At 45.7% G+C, this 17,313-nt stretch overlaps 1 protein-coding gene across 1 annotated transcript in view; it reads left to right on the top strand.

The window, feature by feature from the left end:
• The window catches only part of poln (polymerase (DNA directed) nu), a 44,954-nt gene that overhangs the window by 24,968 nt on the left and 2,673 nt on the right, over nt 1-17,313 (top strand). Inside the window, exons 19-23 of the mRNA XM_079371604.1 lie at nt 479-536; nt 3,198-3,275; nt 8,184-8,295; nt 10,049-10,131; nt 13,874-14,005. Of these exons, the coding sequence (XP_079227730.1) occupies nt 479-536; nt 3,198-3,275; nt 8,184-8,295; nt 10,049-10,131; nt 13,874-14,005 (463 nt within the window). The remainder of the gene's footprint in view (nt 1-478; nt 537-3,197; nt 3,276-8,183; nt 8,296-10,048; nt 10,132-13,873; nt 14,006-17,313) is intronic.

The raw sequence follows: 17,313 nt of genomic DNA, 5'->3' as shown, positions 1-17,313 counted from the left end.
CTCTCCGAACTCTGCTGCTTGTTCTTTGGCTTTGCTCGCCTGAGCGTCCTCTCCTGTGTCGGCCTCCTTACTTCGTCTGTCACACTTTCCCCCTCGTTCAGTCCTCGCTTGTTTTCGAGATTCTTCGGGCACCTGTCGCTCTACGTACGCTGCGCTCGTGTTTTGCCGGATAGAGCCGAAGTCCTTTCGTAAAGAGTCTGTCACCTCCATCTTTTCATCACAGCCTTAAAGGAGAGCACGCAGGGAGCAGCTACATACAGCTGAGCTCTCTTATTTCAAGTCGAGCTATTTTGGTTTATTTAGGTTTCCACACAGCAGGACATGTTTGTTTGCTTTTTTTCCTGCAGAAAACAATGTTGAAAAAAACAAAAAGACCCACTTTTATAGAGTAATGACACTCTGTCCCAGTTCAACTTCCTGTAAGCAGGGCGACGGTTATCTCCTGCTGACTAACTCATCACGTCTTCTTTCCAACCAGAACTTCCAGGCTCTGCCGAGACAGCCGCTCCAGATCACCAAGAAGCAGTACATCCGAGGTAAAGTGCTCACACACACACACTCGTAAACACACATCCCAGAGGATTAGACAGTGGCAAATGTCCAGGTGTGTGTGCGTGTGTGTGTGTCTTTTCTGAGGGTGTGCACAAACTGATGAGCAAGGAGCTTGTAAAGTTTGTTTATGAGGATGATAAAAGTCAGCAGCAGCAAAGAGCTGGTCACAAAGTGTTTGTTTGCAGAGTACAGTGGCCTCCGATGTGTCGTCTGTTTGTTTATGATTTCTGTTTGCTTTGAGGACAGTCATATTCAGAAGTGCCTCGGATTTTATTGAAGCGATGAAATGCGTTACATTTTAAACTTCCCCTCTTTGCACACGCCTGTGAATACACAAGGTCCGACATGTGCACATCCTTCTGGTCCGCATGCACCGCTGCTCTGAGCCCCCCTGCAGGCTTTCAATAAGGTTCGGATGAGGCCGCGTGCGTTCACTCAGTCAGACGCTCCTCACTTACTGGGAGAAAAAAAAACCCAGGGCTGACAAAAGAGCCATTTTTAATAATAGTAATTAACTAATCAGCAATTAATCAGGATTAATTACATAATTGTAATAGTTAATTGCCCTTCTCATGTTTAATCCTTTGTTTAGGTTTGCATTTCAAACCGTCAGTCCGATTAGCTGCACGTGTTAGCGTCGCTCTGAGTTAGCTAAATCAAAGCTCCCTCAGTGATTTCTTTTTTTATTTCCTAAGTTTTCTTTGACATCATTTGCACATGACGTTGGACTTGTCAAATGAGGAATCTTGGAGTTTTTTTTAAAGAAGTGAAAGAGGAGTCTTTTGATCCACTCACTGCATCTGATGATGCAAGAAGGAAAAAAAGCCTTCAATTAACACTATCAAAACAAAACAAAAAAGCGTAAATATAGTGTTGTATTATTCTCCTCAGGCGTTGCCAGGCGGAAGAGCACAAACACTTTAGTTTTGTTAGAAAGTGTCAGACGTGTTTTATGTTCTCTTCACGGTGGTTTGATGAGGACAGAAAATGAACAGAGTGACTCATGGGAGCGGGCTTCTTTCAGGCTTTCCCCTGTCATAGAGCCGGATGAGCTGCTGTACTTGACTGATGTCGTGTTTGATTGTTTCCCATCACTTCTTCCTCAGCCACCTTTTTTTTCTTTCTTTTTTTTTTTTTGTCTCTTTTCTTTCAGAGGAAACTTTTAATTACCTTGTCTCCCCCCCACAGTGGCACACAGTCATTGTTTGATTTAAAAAAAAAAAAAAAACTGCCTCACTGACACTTTGCAGAGACGGCTGACTCTTCACTTTTGGAGACAGTTTCTTTAATGCTTCGTCGCAGGTTTATTACGACAAACCTGTAAATCAGGAACGAACCTGGCTCAAGAAATAAGCTCGACATTGATCACACTTTTCACACTCAGTGTAGAAGTGATGTCGAAAATACTTCTCGCCTATCCCCGCTCCTTTCTTTCCCGGAGGTTTAAATGATCTTATCTGAGGACGTTTTTTAATACTCGTCTGCTGCAGAGCCACCAGATGAATAAAACATCCAAACAAGTCGTTCCTTCTGTTGGCCACGCCCACTCGCCCGTCACTCACACCCAGCTCTAAAGCTCTATTTCTGTCCCTCACTCTGTGAGCGTGCCTTTCTTTCTCTCTTCTCTGTTTGAGTGATTCATAAGCGCTAACATCAGCACGTCTGCACCTCACTCGCTCAGAGTCCCCGGAGCTTCCTGTCATCGAATCCTCTCCTCTCTGCATCCCTGCTTCCTCCCTTACATCCTTTCCTTCTCTCTCTCGCTCTTTACCAGTTTGAGGTGAGAGGTGAGGCCCTATACACGAGTGATTACATTACCAGTGTGTGTGTGTGTGTACGAGTGTGTGTACGAGAGCAAGGCCGCATTTCAGTGTCAGCATGTTTGTGTGTGTGTGTGTGTGTGTGTGTGTGTGTGTGTGTGTGTGTGTGTGTGCTGCTGTCGGTGGATTTTTCATCGTGCTGACGTTGGCTGTGATGGTTCATCGTTGCCCATCATTCCTCCTGCACTGCGGTCAGCACTTCAGTCCGACTCCTCCGAGCCGAGAGCGCAGCGACAGACTCGTCTCCGTCAGGTCTGCCTGTTAAACCGCTCAGGATCCAAGTCGGATGTCGTAGTTCGATCGCCCCGCGATCCCCGTCTCCCTGCGTCTCTTTTTCCATCAGGCCGACATCACACACAGTGGTCGACTGTGAATGAAATCAATGTGTCACTTTATAAGATGCTCTGCTTGTTTGTAGGATTACAATTACATTTAAATGTGCTTTTGTGGTGAGTTACTGTGAATCATCAACAATAAATTTATCATTTAATGAAGATGGCATCAAAAAGGTGTGCTTTTAGTTTTCAATAAAAAACCTTACATTATACATTTATTGAATTTTAGCCTTTATTGAATGCTGAACATGTTTATTTCATCAATAACAATGAATGTATCCAAAAGAGCTTTTGTTTAGTAAAGTCTGTTAACTGGAGGCTCATCATGAAAGGAATTCAAGTATTGATAAGAATAAATTGCAGAAGACTCTCAGAGATGAAATCTGTAATTGATTAGCTGTCTTTGAGTTATTTTATGTCAGGCACTAACATGGACACTTTGAACTGTGTGCAGAGGTGTAGCTCAGGGCTCTGTGTTCGGTCCTCACAGGAGAGGAGGAGGAGGTGCTGACTGTTCATCCTCGAGCCATGTTCGTTCCTCAGGACGGCTGGACTTTCCTCTCTGCAGGTGGGACAATACTTTTATTCAGCTTCTTTTTTTTTTTTTTTTACGATGTCAACCTCATGAGGGTTGACGTTTTGTCACATAAGCTTCAGTCTTGATTCAGCTGCTCGTGCATCTTATCGCACTTACTGCTGACCCAACAGTTCACTCAATATAAGGGAGCGGAAACTGAATTTAAAGCAACATGACTTCAGTTTTTATGGTTCAGCCTGCTGGATGAAATAGAAGTCCTTTTGAAATATCACACAACTTATCTCTGAAAGATTTCTGTAAGCAGACCTTTCCCTGACCCAACGAGTCCAGCTGGCATTGCACAATAACTCTGCTGGTCCATGCCGTGCAGACAGAGGGCAGAGCTTTGTGGAGGGGACGCGGCGTGTCTGCTGGACCTGACAGTGTGACACGCCGCGCTTACATAAGCCGGCAGATGAAGCGGAGTTAGCAGGACAAGAGAGGGGATCCCACATATACACACACAACATGGCAGGGATTCATAATCACACACCAACACACACACACACATGTGCTCAGGCCAGGTTGCCATGGAAACAACCCCTCGTAGGGACCCCTCGCCAAGTCACCCCCCCTTCATGTCCTGCGATGGCCTTCCCCGAAACTGGAACAACAGCTGTGCGTGTTCAAGCATTTCAACTACTATGGCAAAGAGTTCAACTCAGGGGCACGTCACAAGCTATGATGTGTCAAAATGTTTCCTGTCTTTAAAGGCAGTGTGTGCGTGTGTGTGTGTGTGTGTGTGTGTAGGAGGGTACCGTGCAGTTATTGTCTTCACTGTGTTTATCGACCCCACCCTTCAGAATAATCACAATCCTCAAGTTTCAAAAAGAAAACAAACTCGTCTTTAAGGTACACTCACAGCACTCTGCATGTCCTCAAGTAACCTGTGTGTGTGTGTGTGTGTGTGTTTATGTTTGCAATTGTCAACTCAGTTATGTTTCTGTTTGGAGATGTCTGCTGGGTGTGTGTGGGCTGGAGCTGACAGAGAAAAAAAGAGAGCCAAGCAAAACTGAGAACAAAGACCGGCCCTCGTCCTGATTCCCTCATCAGCCTGTTCGTTTGAGACTTACTTCTTTGTTTCTTCTCCAAACCCAACTATTAGTGTGCACTGTACAATACATACTCACCAGTATGAAGTAGTAAGTCAGAGCTTCATGCAAAATAATGTGCTGGTTTTTAGTACAGTACAGAAGAGCCACACGATGGAATCACTGACTGTAGAACTTAGCAGAAATGAGGCGTCCATCTAATGAGATGAAGGAAGTAACAGGCACACGCTGAGAGTCAGGAAGAGAGAGAATTAACCAACAGGTGTCTTTTATGACTGAGTTTCTGCAACCTCGCAATTTAAAAAGGGGCTTCATCAGGAGAACTTTCCTTTAAAATTGAGCTTTAATCTACAAATCTCAACGTTGGACTTTATCACAACAATATCTCACGACTGTTAAACCGGCAGGATCTGACTGGAGTTATCTTGGCATAAACATGTTGGTCCCGTCCCTCCTCCTCCTCCTCCTGGGTTTTAAGGTATAAAGTCATGATGGTAAAGGTATCTGTCAAAACACTCAAACCTCCCCTCCTCCTCCTGATCTGCGCGCTGTTCACTTCAGTCCTCCTCGACGCCTCTTTTACACCGGCCACAACCCCCAGAGGACACTTCATATGCTCAGTGTGCAGCTTTTAGCTTTTCTCCATAACCTTCCTACTCCGCTCCGCACTGCCGAGCGTCACCAAGGGCTGCTCAGCGCGCTGTGGCAGGTGGCATTAAAGATGTATGAGACGCGGCTTAGTCCCCTGAATCTGTTCGTCTGCTGTCCCAGAAACGATACGCGACAAAGTGACGTCTTGAAAACTGTCCAAATGTCAAAAGATGAATTTAACCTGATTCACAAAGCTCCCGTAGAAACCAAACGTGAAATACAGAGAGGGAGATTGTGCCTCAGTTTATGTTTAAAAAAAACAAACAACATTTTTAATGAAGAGTTACTTTATTTTAACTGATAGATTATGGAAGTAAACACACACACACACACACACACACAAACACTGAGGGCCGGGTCAACACAAACAGACAGACGTCCTTCTAATGCTCCTGTATTGATTTAAAGCAGGCGCGTGCTTCTCACATGTACAGGAAAGAGCGAGTCCTGATTTGTGAAAGATGACTGTATGACATGACGAGGCGCTTAATCAGCCGACAGCCGGCGCTAATGGAAAGTTCAGCACTAAATAAGAGGGACTGTTAACGTTGATACTTCATGTATTGGAGAACCATTAGTCCATGATACTTTGGGTACTGACCAATCACGTTTACTGCTACCAACAACAACAAAACAACGGTTCTCCATATCCAGCAGTTTTAATAATTAGGAAAAAACAACGAATGAGGTCTTTAATCTCTCTCAGGGTCATGTTTGCTCTTAAAGGTCTAAATATTCATGACAGTCAGTTTCATAACCGGCTAAAAACTCCTCGCTCAGGCACAACCAGGGATGAATATTCCCTTTTATAAGAAGTTAAAGCTGATCTGAGCAGGTCGAGCGTCCACAGCTACATCAATTATTGGCGTCTTCAGTTTGTGTGGGTCCAAAATAGAACTGAGCTAGCTTACTGTACGTCACAGTGAGTCCTGTATGGATCAATACAAGGATCTTTATTGTAGCACTTTTTCTGCACGAACACACACGCGCACACACACACACACGTTTACTCACAATGCGACATGAGCGTTCATAGTCTTATAAATGTACTCGGTTTATTTGTAGATCCACCTCAATATGTGTACTTTCTATTTCTGTCCTGCACACATACATGAATTTAATCTCTCTCTCTCTCTCTCTCTCTCTCTCTCTCTCTCTCTCTCTCTCTCTCTCTCTCTCTCTCTCTCTCTCTCTCTCTCTCTCTCTCTCTCTCTCTCTCTCTCTCTCTCTCTCTCTCTCTCTCTCTCTCTCTCTCTCTCTCTCTCTCTCTCTCTCTCCAACACAAATCCTGGTCAGCAATATGTTTCTGAAGCTGGCGGCCATGCTGGGAGGAAATGTGATCTGGCTCATAAAACATGGATGGGATGATATCTTTAGAAACTGCCTTTCTCACCTCATCACAAAAAGACGTCTCTGTTCCTCCGAGTGCTCACCCAACCATTCCTTCTCTCCCTTCCACTTCTATCATCTTCTCTGAAATCTAATCTGTCTTTACATCGTATTTCACCCTCACATAATTCTCCTCTTCCCATTCTAGGTAGAAACGTATCACAGCCGGTCGCTTCGTCCCGACTGAGAGAAAATCCCTCAATTTCCTCCGTCCATAAGGATCGTTCGTCCTGCCTTTCCAAGGGTTTAAGTTGTTTTTTAAACGACTGTGTGTGTGTGTGTGTGTGTGTGTGTGTGTGTGTGTGTGTGTGTGTGTGTGTGTGTGTGTGTGTGTGTGTCTTCAGTCAGTGAACTCAGGTACATTATAACGTGTTGAAGGAACAGCTGTCTCTGTGTCAGTCACTTTGCCTCATTTATTCCCCCTGGTTGTCTCTTAGCGTACCTAAGTGCCCCAGGCCAATTTTTCTTCAACGATTCGTTCCCAGATGTCTTTAAAGAAAAGTTGTTGATGTGTTCGTCCCGCAGCCGTCCGTTTCCTGTCGACTCTTCGATTTCAAGTCTTTTAGCGACAAATAATCCGTTTTTGGCCTTGATGGATGAAACGGACTAAGAATCAAGAACAATGACTGAAATGACAAAGAGAACAGAGAAGTCCACATGCTGTGCTACAACATGTTACACGTACACTCTCACAGTCCTCGGTCATATCAGAGCAGGGAACAGCACAAGCCGCATCCATTTAATCCTCACTGCCTGAGGGCCAAATTGTAGTTTATATCAAACCAAAGGAAGGAACACATTTGTAGTTGGATTTTTATCTCCGGGTTACGGCCACAACCTTCAGATTTTCTCATGTTTTCTTCCTGTTTCCAATGATGTGATTTGAAAAATTGACCTGAGGGCCACGTTTAATGTTGATGGGGCCCCCCGGGGGCCGCCAGTGACCCGCTCCTGTGTCAGGGCTTTAAAGCAGCGTTTATGTGATTCACTGTAACCGGATGTTTCTAATAACAGAGCTTTAAGTGGATTTATTTCACCGCAGCGTTAGCTTGGCGTGGAGAGGCTGGACAATTCAGCCGTTTGAACGTTTTTAGTTGGATTAGATGAAAGCAGTCAGAGTGTTTCCTGATGTCACATCTTTTATCAAGTAGAAACAGAACAGTGGGGGTCGGCTTCTCTCGTGAGCTCACGTCTAAGCACATGTCCGAACCTTAGAGCTGACACGTTTCATCTTTAAATATGTTCATGAGATGTTCGATGAACCAGCAGAGACCATGTGGTCGGCTAGCAGCCTTTACGAAGCTCCCGCTTGTGTTTCTCCGACTGCTGATCATCAGGTTTTCAGTCCAGCTCAGCGAGCGCCGTGTCAACATCCAGCAGGGATCACTGAGCTTTGAGGTGACTGAGGAAGAAGCCGATTCATCGCCTGCAGTGACACGGGGAGGATCACGGAGGAGGGAGCTGCTGCTCTCTGCTCTCGTTGACACTCTTTGCCGTTTCTCTCTTCACCTTATGTTTCTCTCTGAAGGTTATCAAGAGACACACTGGGATACTAGTGAAGTCGCTAAACAACCACCACCCACCATGACCTCACGAACGGTGTAACCATACAGTACGTGTCAGGATCGCACAGGTGGTCATAATGTTACGGCTGCACCTGATATGTTGAGACAGAGTCGCTGGTCCACTTTTTTTTTTTTTTTTGTCCCATGTTCATAATCTCAGATTGGTTTTACTGGGAGTCAACTGGTAACATAAAACAAACCAGTATGTTGTGTGTGTGTGTGTGTGTGTGTGTGTGTGTTAGATTTCTGCCAGGTGGAGCTGCGTCTGCTGGCTCACCTCTCCTGTGACCCTGAGCTACTCCGCATTTTCATTAACCCCCGGGCGGACGTCTTTACCATGCTGGCCTCTCAGTGGTATGTCTTACACACACACACACACACACACACACACACACACACACACACACACACACACACACACACCTCCCCTAATCTCCGCCAAGGTGAGTGTGGATCAGTGCTTTATAAGTAAGTCCTTGGGTCCCAGAGAGAGAGAGAGAGAGTGCTGTTTCAGCGGGAGACCAAAAAGTCGAGGAAAGCAGCAGGAAGGCGCAGAGCCTCGGGCGTTCTCTCTCTCTCTCTCTCTCTCTCTCTCTCTCTCTCTCTGATATTCTGTCTGCTCTGCTTCAGAACTTTGGACAGCGCCTCATTTACACACACTCATTCCTCAGTCATTTCAATGGAAAGAGAAGCAGGACAGAACAGATAACGTTAAATATTACACAAAGTGTTTTGAGAGATTTCGGTGTCAGGAGGAGGAGGAGGGGTCGGTCTCTGCAGCGTTGTTTTCATTTCCATCTCTCTTACTCCTAAAGAGTGTCAACACTTACAGGTGTGTGTGTGTGTGCGTGTGTGTGTGTGTGTTCTGTTCTCTGCTCCGGTCATCCATCTCAGGTCAGTCTGCAGCAGAGGACGCTCACTTAAACACATTACTTGGTCCCACAGACCATCAGACCATGTTAACAACTCCACAGAGGCTCCACATCGCGTCTCTCTTTCACCTTTAAACAAATTAAGCAGCAGCTCTGCCGGGGGTTAATACAAACGGCCCACTTCCTCTTTTAAACCCTCGGGTTCTCTCTCTCTCTCTCTCTTTTAAGTCTTCTGTTTCTTTCCTTTGAGCTTTTTTTCCCTGATTTTTTTCAACCAGTTTCGGTCTCTTTCTCTCTGTCCTTCAGCTCTCTCTTCTTCCCTTCTTCTAACCTTTTTTTTTCCCATCACACTTTTCCTCCTTCCTCTCACAATGTTCCAGACTTTTTTTCTCTCTCTCTTTTTTGGGGCCCTGTGTCGCTCCAAAGTTGATTCCTTTTCACTTTTGAGTCTTATTCAGATTTTCAAAGCTGGTGTCAAGATTTTACAATCAACAGCAAACAAAAAAAAGAGGATTTCTGGAAGGTAGAGGCTTTTCTTACATCCTAAATGTGGCGTGTAACAGGAGGCGGTGGATTGATGCCTGTCCAGCAGGGGGCAATAAAAACCCAGTGTGCATTTTGTCCTTAGCCAGAGGCAAAGTGGGAATTACAAGTTACCTACCCATCAAGTACCTGAACTCATCACACAGATATTTATCAGTGTGTTTGTGAGAGAGGGAGACAACAGTAAAGAAGACTCTGAAGCGTCATTATCAGAGTTGAAGATGTTCGAGCACATCAAGCTCTGGAGGTTTTGAACGCTGAGCAGCAGTGGCAGCTCCCTGTCAGCCACGTTGCAGACGTGTCATCCCTCCCAGTCCGACCCCCCCCCCCCCCCCCCCCACACTGCTGTCTACAAGACAACTTACATAACTGTCTGTCTGTCCAGCTCTGCCTCTCTCCTCTCGTCTCTGCACGTCTCTTAAGTACCGCTCACTCCTGCACTTCATGTGACCTCTCGTCTGGCTTCTTTATTTCTTCCTCCATTTTTTTTTTTATCTTTCAAGTCTTAAAGCATTTCATCCTCTGTCTTTTCTCCCTCCTCCTCTCCATTTATTTCTCTGTACATCTACTTCCTCTTCGCTCCGTCGAAGACAATGAGTGAAAATAGATCACACTTGAGATAACTCCTTAACGTTTCAACTGCGACCTCTTATAAAGACTGTTTGCTTCTTTAAAGTGTAATTGTCTCTCAGGAAGGGGGTGAGTGAGGGGGAGGTGACCTCTGAGGACCGGGAACATGCCAAACGTATCGTCTACTCTGTGGTGTACGGGGCAGGTGAGTACACACACACACACACACACACACACACACACACACACACACACACACACACACACACACCCAGAGAGACCGGTGGATCATAAGTGATTGAAGATAATGAAGCTGCAAAGATCCATTGACATGTTTATTCCTTTGTGGTTACGCAGTGTGATCAGACCTTCAAAGTGGTTGACAGTATTCATGTTTTAATACAGAGATAAGAAACCACTGAAGGAAACGGGGGGGGGGTTTAGATTATATAAACTCAAAAGGCCCCCAGATTTCTGCAGGGAGATCCCTGTTTTCTGACTTTTCTTTCTTCTTTTGGATCGCGGAGCGGCAGGAGGAGATAAAAATAGAAGATAAATGTTAAAAACCCTCCTGTGGCCCATAAAGACACTCGCCTGTGTCACTTGCGACCTATTTATGTTTCGCACACGTGTGCATAGCGTGTGCATAATCTGTTAAACACACACACGCATGCACGGTCAGGACACCAGTGTGTGTGTGTGGTAGATATCTGGGCCAACCAATCATAAGCTCTGCCTGAATGTTAGTATACATTGTGCGAGACGTGAGCATGTTTACATTAGCGTTGTGCGCTCACCTGTGTGATGGAGGCGTGTTTCACACACCGCTCACACTCTTCATCAGCTTTTACTGCCTGACGCCATTTTCAATACTTCTGTCGAGCCCCATGCTCACGTGACGCACAGCGCCATCTTCTGCTTCACTGACAAGATCCCGACTGATAGTGAAGTGTTTAATCTTCACACCGCTGTCGCCCGGTGTAATTACAGCGTTGACGACTTTAGAGCGTGCTGTCAGAGCGACGATTTCACTGCTCCACATCTTCTGCTCCAAACACGATTCCTCACACATCATGAATCACACAGACCTGACTGCATGGCCTCTGCTCCAATTGAATAAGATCATAACAAATCCTTTAAATCGCCCTGATCTTGATGTGGGCTGTTTATCTTCATCAGAAATATTATTACCAGAGACGTACTGAAAACACAAAATAATAAACCCTCTCGGTCATATTGTCCACTCAGATGTTTAATTATATTTTTATAGCTTGGCTCTTTTTATTATTATTTAAAAAAAAGGCATTCACTGTCTCACTTATATCAGAAAAGTCTTTGGTGAGAGCGGCTCTCGTGAGGACAAAAGACACCGGCCTTTTTATTTCTCTCTGGTAAAAATAAACTCCAAGGCAACGCAACATATATTATTAAAACATTTACTGTTCTACCCTCAACTAGAACATCAGGGTGAAAGAAGACATTGAGTTCAGGCAATCAGCAGTGAATCTAAAGCGCATGGTTTGCATCAGGGAACAGGGCCGGTCGTGATCTGTCACTGTGGATTCAAGAGGTCAACGACATGTGACGCTCTCGGCCTCATCGTGAAGCGCTCTGCGGTATTTTAACCCCAGAAGGAGTCACGCAGCTCGCCGGGAGAGAAAACAAGCATTTAGCACGCTGATGAATGAGTCCGTTTTTGGAGAGTCAATAAACAGGTAATAGCTTTTCATTCCAGACTCGTGGGGCGGCACAGGATGGCGTCCAAAAAAGCAGAATGCCGGGGCTAAAAATACAGATGGAGTGTGGAATACAGCGGAAGAGGCAGATGTAGCAAATGTAGGCTGAAGGCGAGGAAGAAGAAGAAGATCGGGGGAGGTGTCGGGGGAGAGAGTAATGTAGGGGAAAGAGGAAGAGCAGGAAAGGCGGGTGGGGAGAGAAAAGCATGGGGTGGGGGGGGGGTGTGAGGAAGAGTATGGAAGGAGCTCCTGATCATCATGGACAGACGGCTCTCAGTGGACGGATGCGTTGCCATGGATGCCAAGTAGTGAAAGGAAGCTCTCCTGCTAGACATTAATCAGGGCAGGGAGGAGGGGCAGAGCTGCGCCGTGGACTCCTGCACGTACGTATACATAGAACATAGACTGGAGAGGGGAGACAGAGAAAATACATTTATCACACGAGGGTGAACAACGTGTCGACTTCAAAGAGCTTCAAAAAACATAAACTAGCAAATCAGCAGTTATAGATTAGCAGATTCAGGCTATTTTTCAATTGGATTATAAATCATGTTTTAAAGTAGGAAACAGAATAAAAAAACTGGTGAGACAAAAAATGAGGGATAAGAATAAAACAGGGAGAACTATTAGGAGGGTTTTGGCTGAAATAAGTGATCCAGAGAGATGGACAGAGGTCAAGAAGAGGAGAAGAAGAAGAAGGCCAGTAGGAGGTTAAAGGTCATTTAACTGACCTCATTCTGCAGGCATGCCGGGGCTGCCTACACACAGATGCACACTCATACGCTACACACTTGAGACATTCAGAGTGAGCGGTCTCCACATCATCTTCCTGGTTACTTTAGTCACATCGCTGAAGGCCGCTTTGTTCCTGACACATGTCAGTGACAGACGCGTCAACTCGGATGAATTCAGACGTCCTGCACTCTCAGGCTGACGTTCCAGAAACCAACTTCTTTGACAATGAGGGAAACAAAAAGGAGCACAACTTTTACTTTTACCTATTACAGAGCATGCATGAAATCCACGACCAGAAGAAGTCATTCAGGTGTCACTGGGGCATTTTTAACGGCTTCTATTGAAAATAGTTCTCCACTTTGAATTTCACACCTCCGCTGTAGGCTGAGTAAAATAAGAGTCAACGAAGTATATTAAAAAAAAACAATATTCATTTACAACATAATTAGATCAATGTCACAAAAAAGTGTAACAAAAAGTAGGGAACCCTGCAACAGAAAGAAAGAAGAATCGGCTCAGGAGCACATACAGATGTGGAGAGGTTGTCACAGCAACAGTTGTGGTGGCGATTTTTTTTTTTGTATCTTTGCAGACGCCCCCCCCTCCCACCCCCCAGCTCGCCCTCCGTCCTCCTCTTGAGAGGTTTGTCATGACATCACTCATCACCAGCAACACACACCCTTACAGCTGAGACCACAGAACACACAAAGAGCAGCACACACACACACACCAGCTGTGGCGCCCATTAGCTCGACCTCCACGCTCCTCCATCGATCTCTTCCCAGCCTTAAAGCCCGCTCCTCTCCTCCTGCACACACTCAGCCTTACCTTGCAGTCTTTCCCCGTCTCGTTGCCCAGTTTCCTTTTATCTTGTCCTCTTCTCTCTTTCACCCTTCACTCCTTCTTTCCCTGTATTTCTTTCACCCTCTGGTCCAGTCTGTCCTCTGTTCACTCTCCTCTTTTTCTCCCCTCACTTTTCAAACACTTCACTCCATCACGATGAATGATGTTACGCCCCATTAAAATTCACTGGTTGTCATTATTCTCTCAAAGTTTTCCACAGTTTAGGCCTCAGCGACTTCAAGGACAAGGAGGATGGCTAGCCTGGCTCTGTCATAATGAGACTGACATCCATCTTCAGCACTTCTTAAGATCGCTAATTAACTCTGTAAAATCCAAAGTACAGGACACAAACTGAAGCATAAAAATGGCCCTGAAATAATTAACCAGCGTCTCACATATTTCTTTATTTCCAAATCAGACACTGTGCTGTTAAGCAGCCGTGGGATGATCTTCTCTGAAACGCAGTCAGAAATCTCTAAAATCTAAAATCTACTAACAACTAATGACATTTGACGGTCTCTCAGCTTCTGGATCTTGCAGCTCTCGGGAGCAGGAGCTGCGGTCGAAGTTTACAGATCGGTTATGGGACGAGGACATCATCGACATACGCAGTGTTTTTCTTTTTTCCTGCAGGTCGCGAGCGTCTGTCGGGGATCCTCGGCGTGAGTGCTGAGCAGGCCAGCAGATTCCAGGACAGCTTCCTCCAGACCTACAGAGAGGTCCAGACCTTCATCCAGAAGACCATCCAGCAGTGCCACAAACACGGTGTGTGTGGTCTGTATGAAGCCTTAACTCCAGGGTCTATTGAGCTGCGACAGGAGGAGATAAGGGAGAAAAGGTGTTTCATCCTGTTTTTAAGAACTATTTCCAAACTCAACATTTTTATTACAGAGATCATACGGTCCCATGTTGATGGAGTTTAATGTTGAGGATTTAAAAGAAGAAATCTGATAAATGTCCTCACAAACACACCTAAAACATTTGTGTGTGTGTGTGTGTCTGGGTGCTGCACACGCTGCACACAGCGTTTGATGCTTACACGTACGCGCCCACGCTCTCTTGGCACGCCTGTTTGTGTTTGGCCGAGGACGACGATGTGCTTGCATTGGCAGGAATGAGACAAACTGCCGCGGGTCAATACACGAGGTGGATGGAGGGCTGACGCTTCTTATGGGACAATCTATTTATACACGTCCTGAACTGCCGACGCAGCACACCTGAGACTTGAACATGCTCACACAGAATAGTGTAAAGTCTGCACTTTAACCGTCACTGCACACAGTACATGAGCCCAGCTCTGACAAGCAGAGCGATGAGGTCACTGAGACCCGTGTGGAGGTAAAAACCTCAGCGAGCTCCAATTTATATTGTCTGTACCGAGTCAACTAATGAGTTAAGTATGAACCAATTACTGCCAAATCAAATAAGTCGAAATCTTTAAGAAAGAGCCGACCTCAGCTTCTCTCTCAGGCTGTTTGTGGAGGGAATACTGTGTCCTGATTTTATCTTGTGTAACAGCCTTGTTTTCTCGTAAACGTCAATAATCAGGTCGCATTAGGCCTGATCTTCAAAATGAGATGCAGAGCCTGAACTCGGGTCTGGGTTTTAGAATTGGAAGTGGTCTTGGTTCAAGTTCAGTTTGCAGTCAGAGCAGCATTGACCAATCGTCAGCAGGCTTCGGTGGAGTCAGGGGAAAAAAACATCCGGCTCACAGTGGCGGTAATTCGTCATCGAGTTTAGTTTTCTCTGTAAACAGAAAACACGCTTTACAAGCTGAGCGGCAAAAATCTGCAATTTTGATTGAATCGAGACGTCGACCAAACGTGCGTGCGTTATCTGCAGGGGGGGGGGGGGGGGGGGGGTCTTACTGAGCACACGGTGGCGTCTCACGTTGCTCGTTGGAGCGCGAGCAGAGCGCAGAATCGGGAGTGTTGGCTGGAGGAAGTTTGACCCTGTAATGCTCCCAGGAGGAGTTGTGGTGGGGAACGATCGCCGATGGATCACCGGACAGGGTTCGGGGCAGTTTGTGTTTTTTATGGCACCTTTGTCCCAGACACAGACGGGTGCTCGATCACCCACAGCAACCTGTCACCCGTGACACAGTGACGATTTACTCATCAACAGATCACAGTGGAAACTCCTCACTCTTAGCAGTAGAGCCATGATGGTTTGTGCCAAACAGTCCGGATTAATTCAGCCCATCACTGCGGTGCAGACGAGTATCTGCCTGGCTCGTCCTTCAGTCGCCCTCTTTCTTCTTGTGTCTTGTCCGTCTCTGCTCTCTTGCTTTAAATATTATCTTCCATTTGCTCGACACATCTCTTTTCCTTTCTCTCTCCCTCATTCCACACCAGCAATTTAGCAGAAGGATGAAATACTCCTGTGTAATCTGGAGAGACATCTACAGTGGATTCCTCTACGCTGAGCCTGGAGATGATTGGTATCCGATACGGTGATATTTTGATCTGCTGCGTGCTGGCAGTGCTGAGCAGAGATGAGGTGAACAGTGCCGACTCAGCTGCTGTCATATTTGTTGGAAATGTGTCGGAAAGGGCAGAGTGAAGGTGAGGTCAGTATCACAGCGTGGGTGTTACGTGCAGAGAGAGAGAAGAGAGGCAGAAAAAAAGAAGTGCAGAGATGAAGCAGGGAATACGACAAAGATGAAGACCAAACAGGTTTTCATTTCAGAAGCTGCAATGAAATACTTCTGTGAGTGGTTCACGCCCTGTTTGAACCTCGCCGGCTTTTATTTTGAAATGAAATGAAGCCACCGCTCTGTGTAAGCCTGTCCTGTTGTGCACATTTCATCACTTGTAAAGACTGCTGCAGATAAAAAGTAAAGGAGAAGGACTTATTTCTTTCTTTTCGGAGAAACAACAGAGGGAGAAAAAAAAGTGTCTGCGACTTCTGAAGGCCACAGCGAACACATGGAGGCCTGGATCTGCATCGACATATAAAACCACCTGCTGACACTCACACAGACACACAGACACACCCTGACTCTCAAACACACACTCTTCCTGCACACACACACACACACGCACACACACACATGGAAACTCAATCCCAGACTCCTGCAGACAGGAGCTGGCAAAGGCCTGGGATGAATAAAGGAGATTTGTGTCGCTTCAGCCTCTTATTCTCTGCCAGGACTAGAAGCACATGGCAGTCACTGTCACCTTAGTAACAGTGTCGGATCTTCCTTTAAGTCGACATGTACCTGCAAATAATAAGAATTATCTTGTTTTATTTTAAATTCACGACAAAAAAAACCGATGTTTTTACTTCCTTCTTGAATCTTTATAAGTGTACCAACAAATATTCTCTGTGTTGAAAAACTGATCTGAGTAAAGACAGAATATATTATATTCATTATTTTATATTTTATAAAATAATCTTTCAGGGTCTTTTCTCATAATTGATGAATTCGTTGAATTTGGTTCAACATGATGATGAATCCAAACAAAACCACCAACACATGATGAGGAATAACATCGACTCTCCATCGTGCGCAGCCTGAGCTGGGTTCAGTGTTTCTGACCAGCTCGTTGGCTAACAAAGAGCGCATTCCTGTCGGAGTCAAGTTCATACCTGTCCATAGACGGACGTAACATTTGTCTGACACAAAGTAGACCCTCTCTGTCATCGGGCCCCAGAACAAAGGTCACATTCCTGGTGGAAAGGTCACACGCATGTGTCACGGGTCGGAGGCAGAAGGTTTTTTTTGTTTTCCACGATCTGTTGTGCGCTCACTTCCTATTCATTTGTGATTGTGTGTGTGTTCTGGGAAGCGGGTCGTTCAGGCTTCAAGCCCTGCTCGGTTTTTTTTCCCTCACAGTAAGGGATACTAGAGGGATTTAGCTCCTAAGCCTGCTACATTGTGTGGCTGCTGGAATGTACTGGTCCACTTTGTGTGACTGCGTGTGACGATTTGTTTTTGTATGATGTGCGTAACCCGTCAATGAAATCCTGATGTGTCCTTTCATGTGCGTGCCTTCGCTTCAACTGAGAATTTCCCCGTGTTTCTCTTTGCTTTTGTTCTTCAGTCAGGTGGATTCCAGGCTTGTGTTTTC

Source organism: Symphodus melops, assembly GCF_947650265.1.
Source record: "Symphodus melops genome assembly, chromosome: 20".
NCBI classification, from domain to species: domain Eukaryota; kingdom Metazoa; phylum Chordata; class Actinopteri; order Labriformes; family Labridae; genus Symphodus; species Symphodus melops.
Note: the sequence above shows the minus strand (reverse complement) of the source record. Positions and strands in the feature narration are given on the sequence as shown.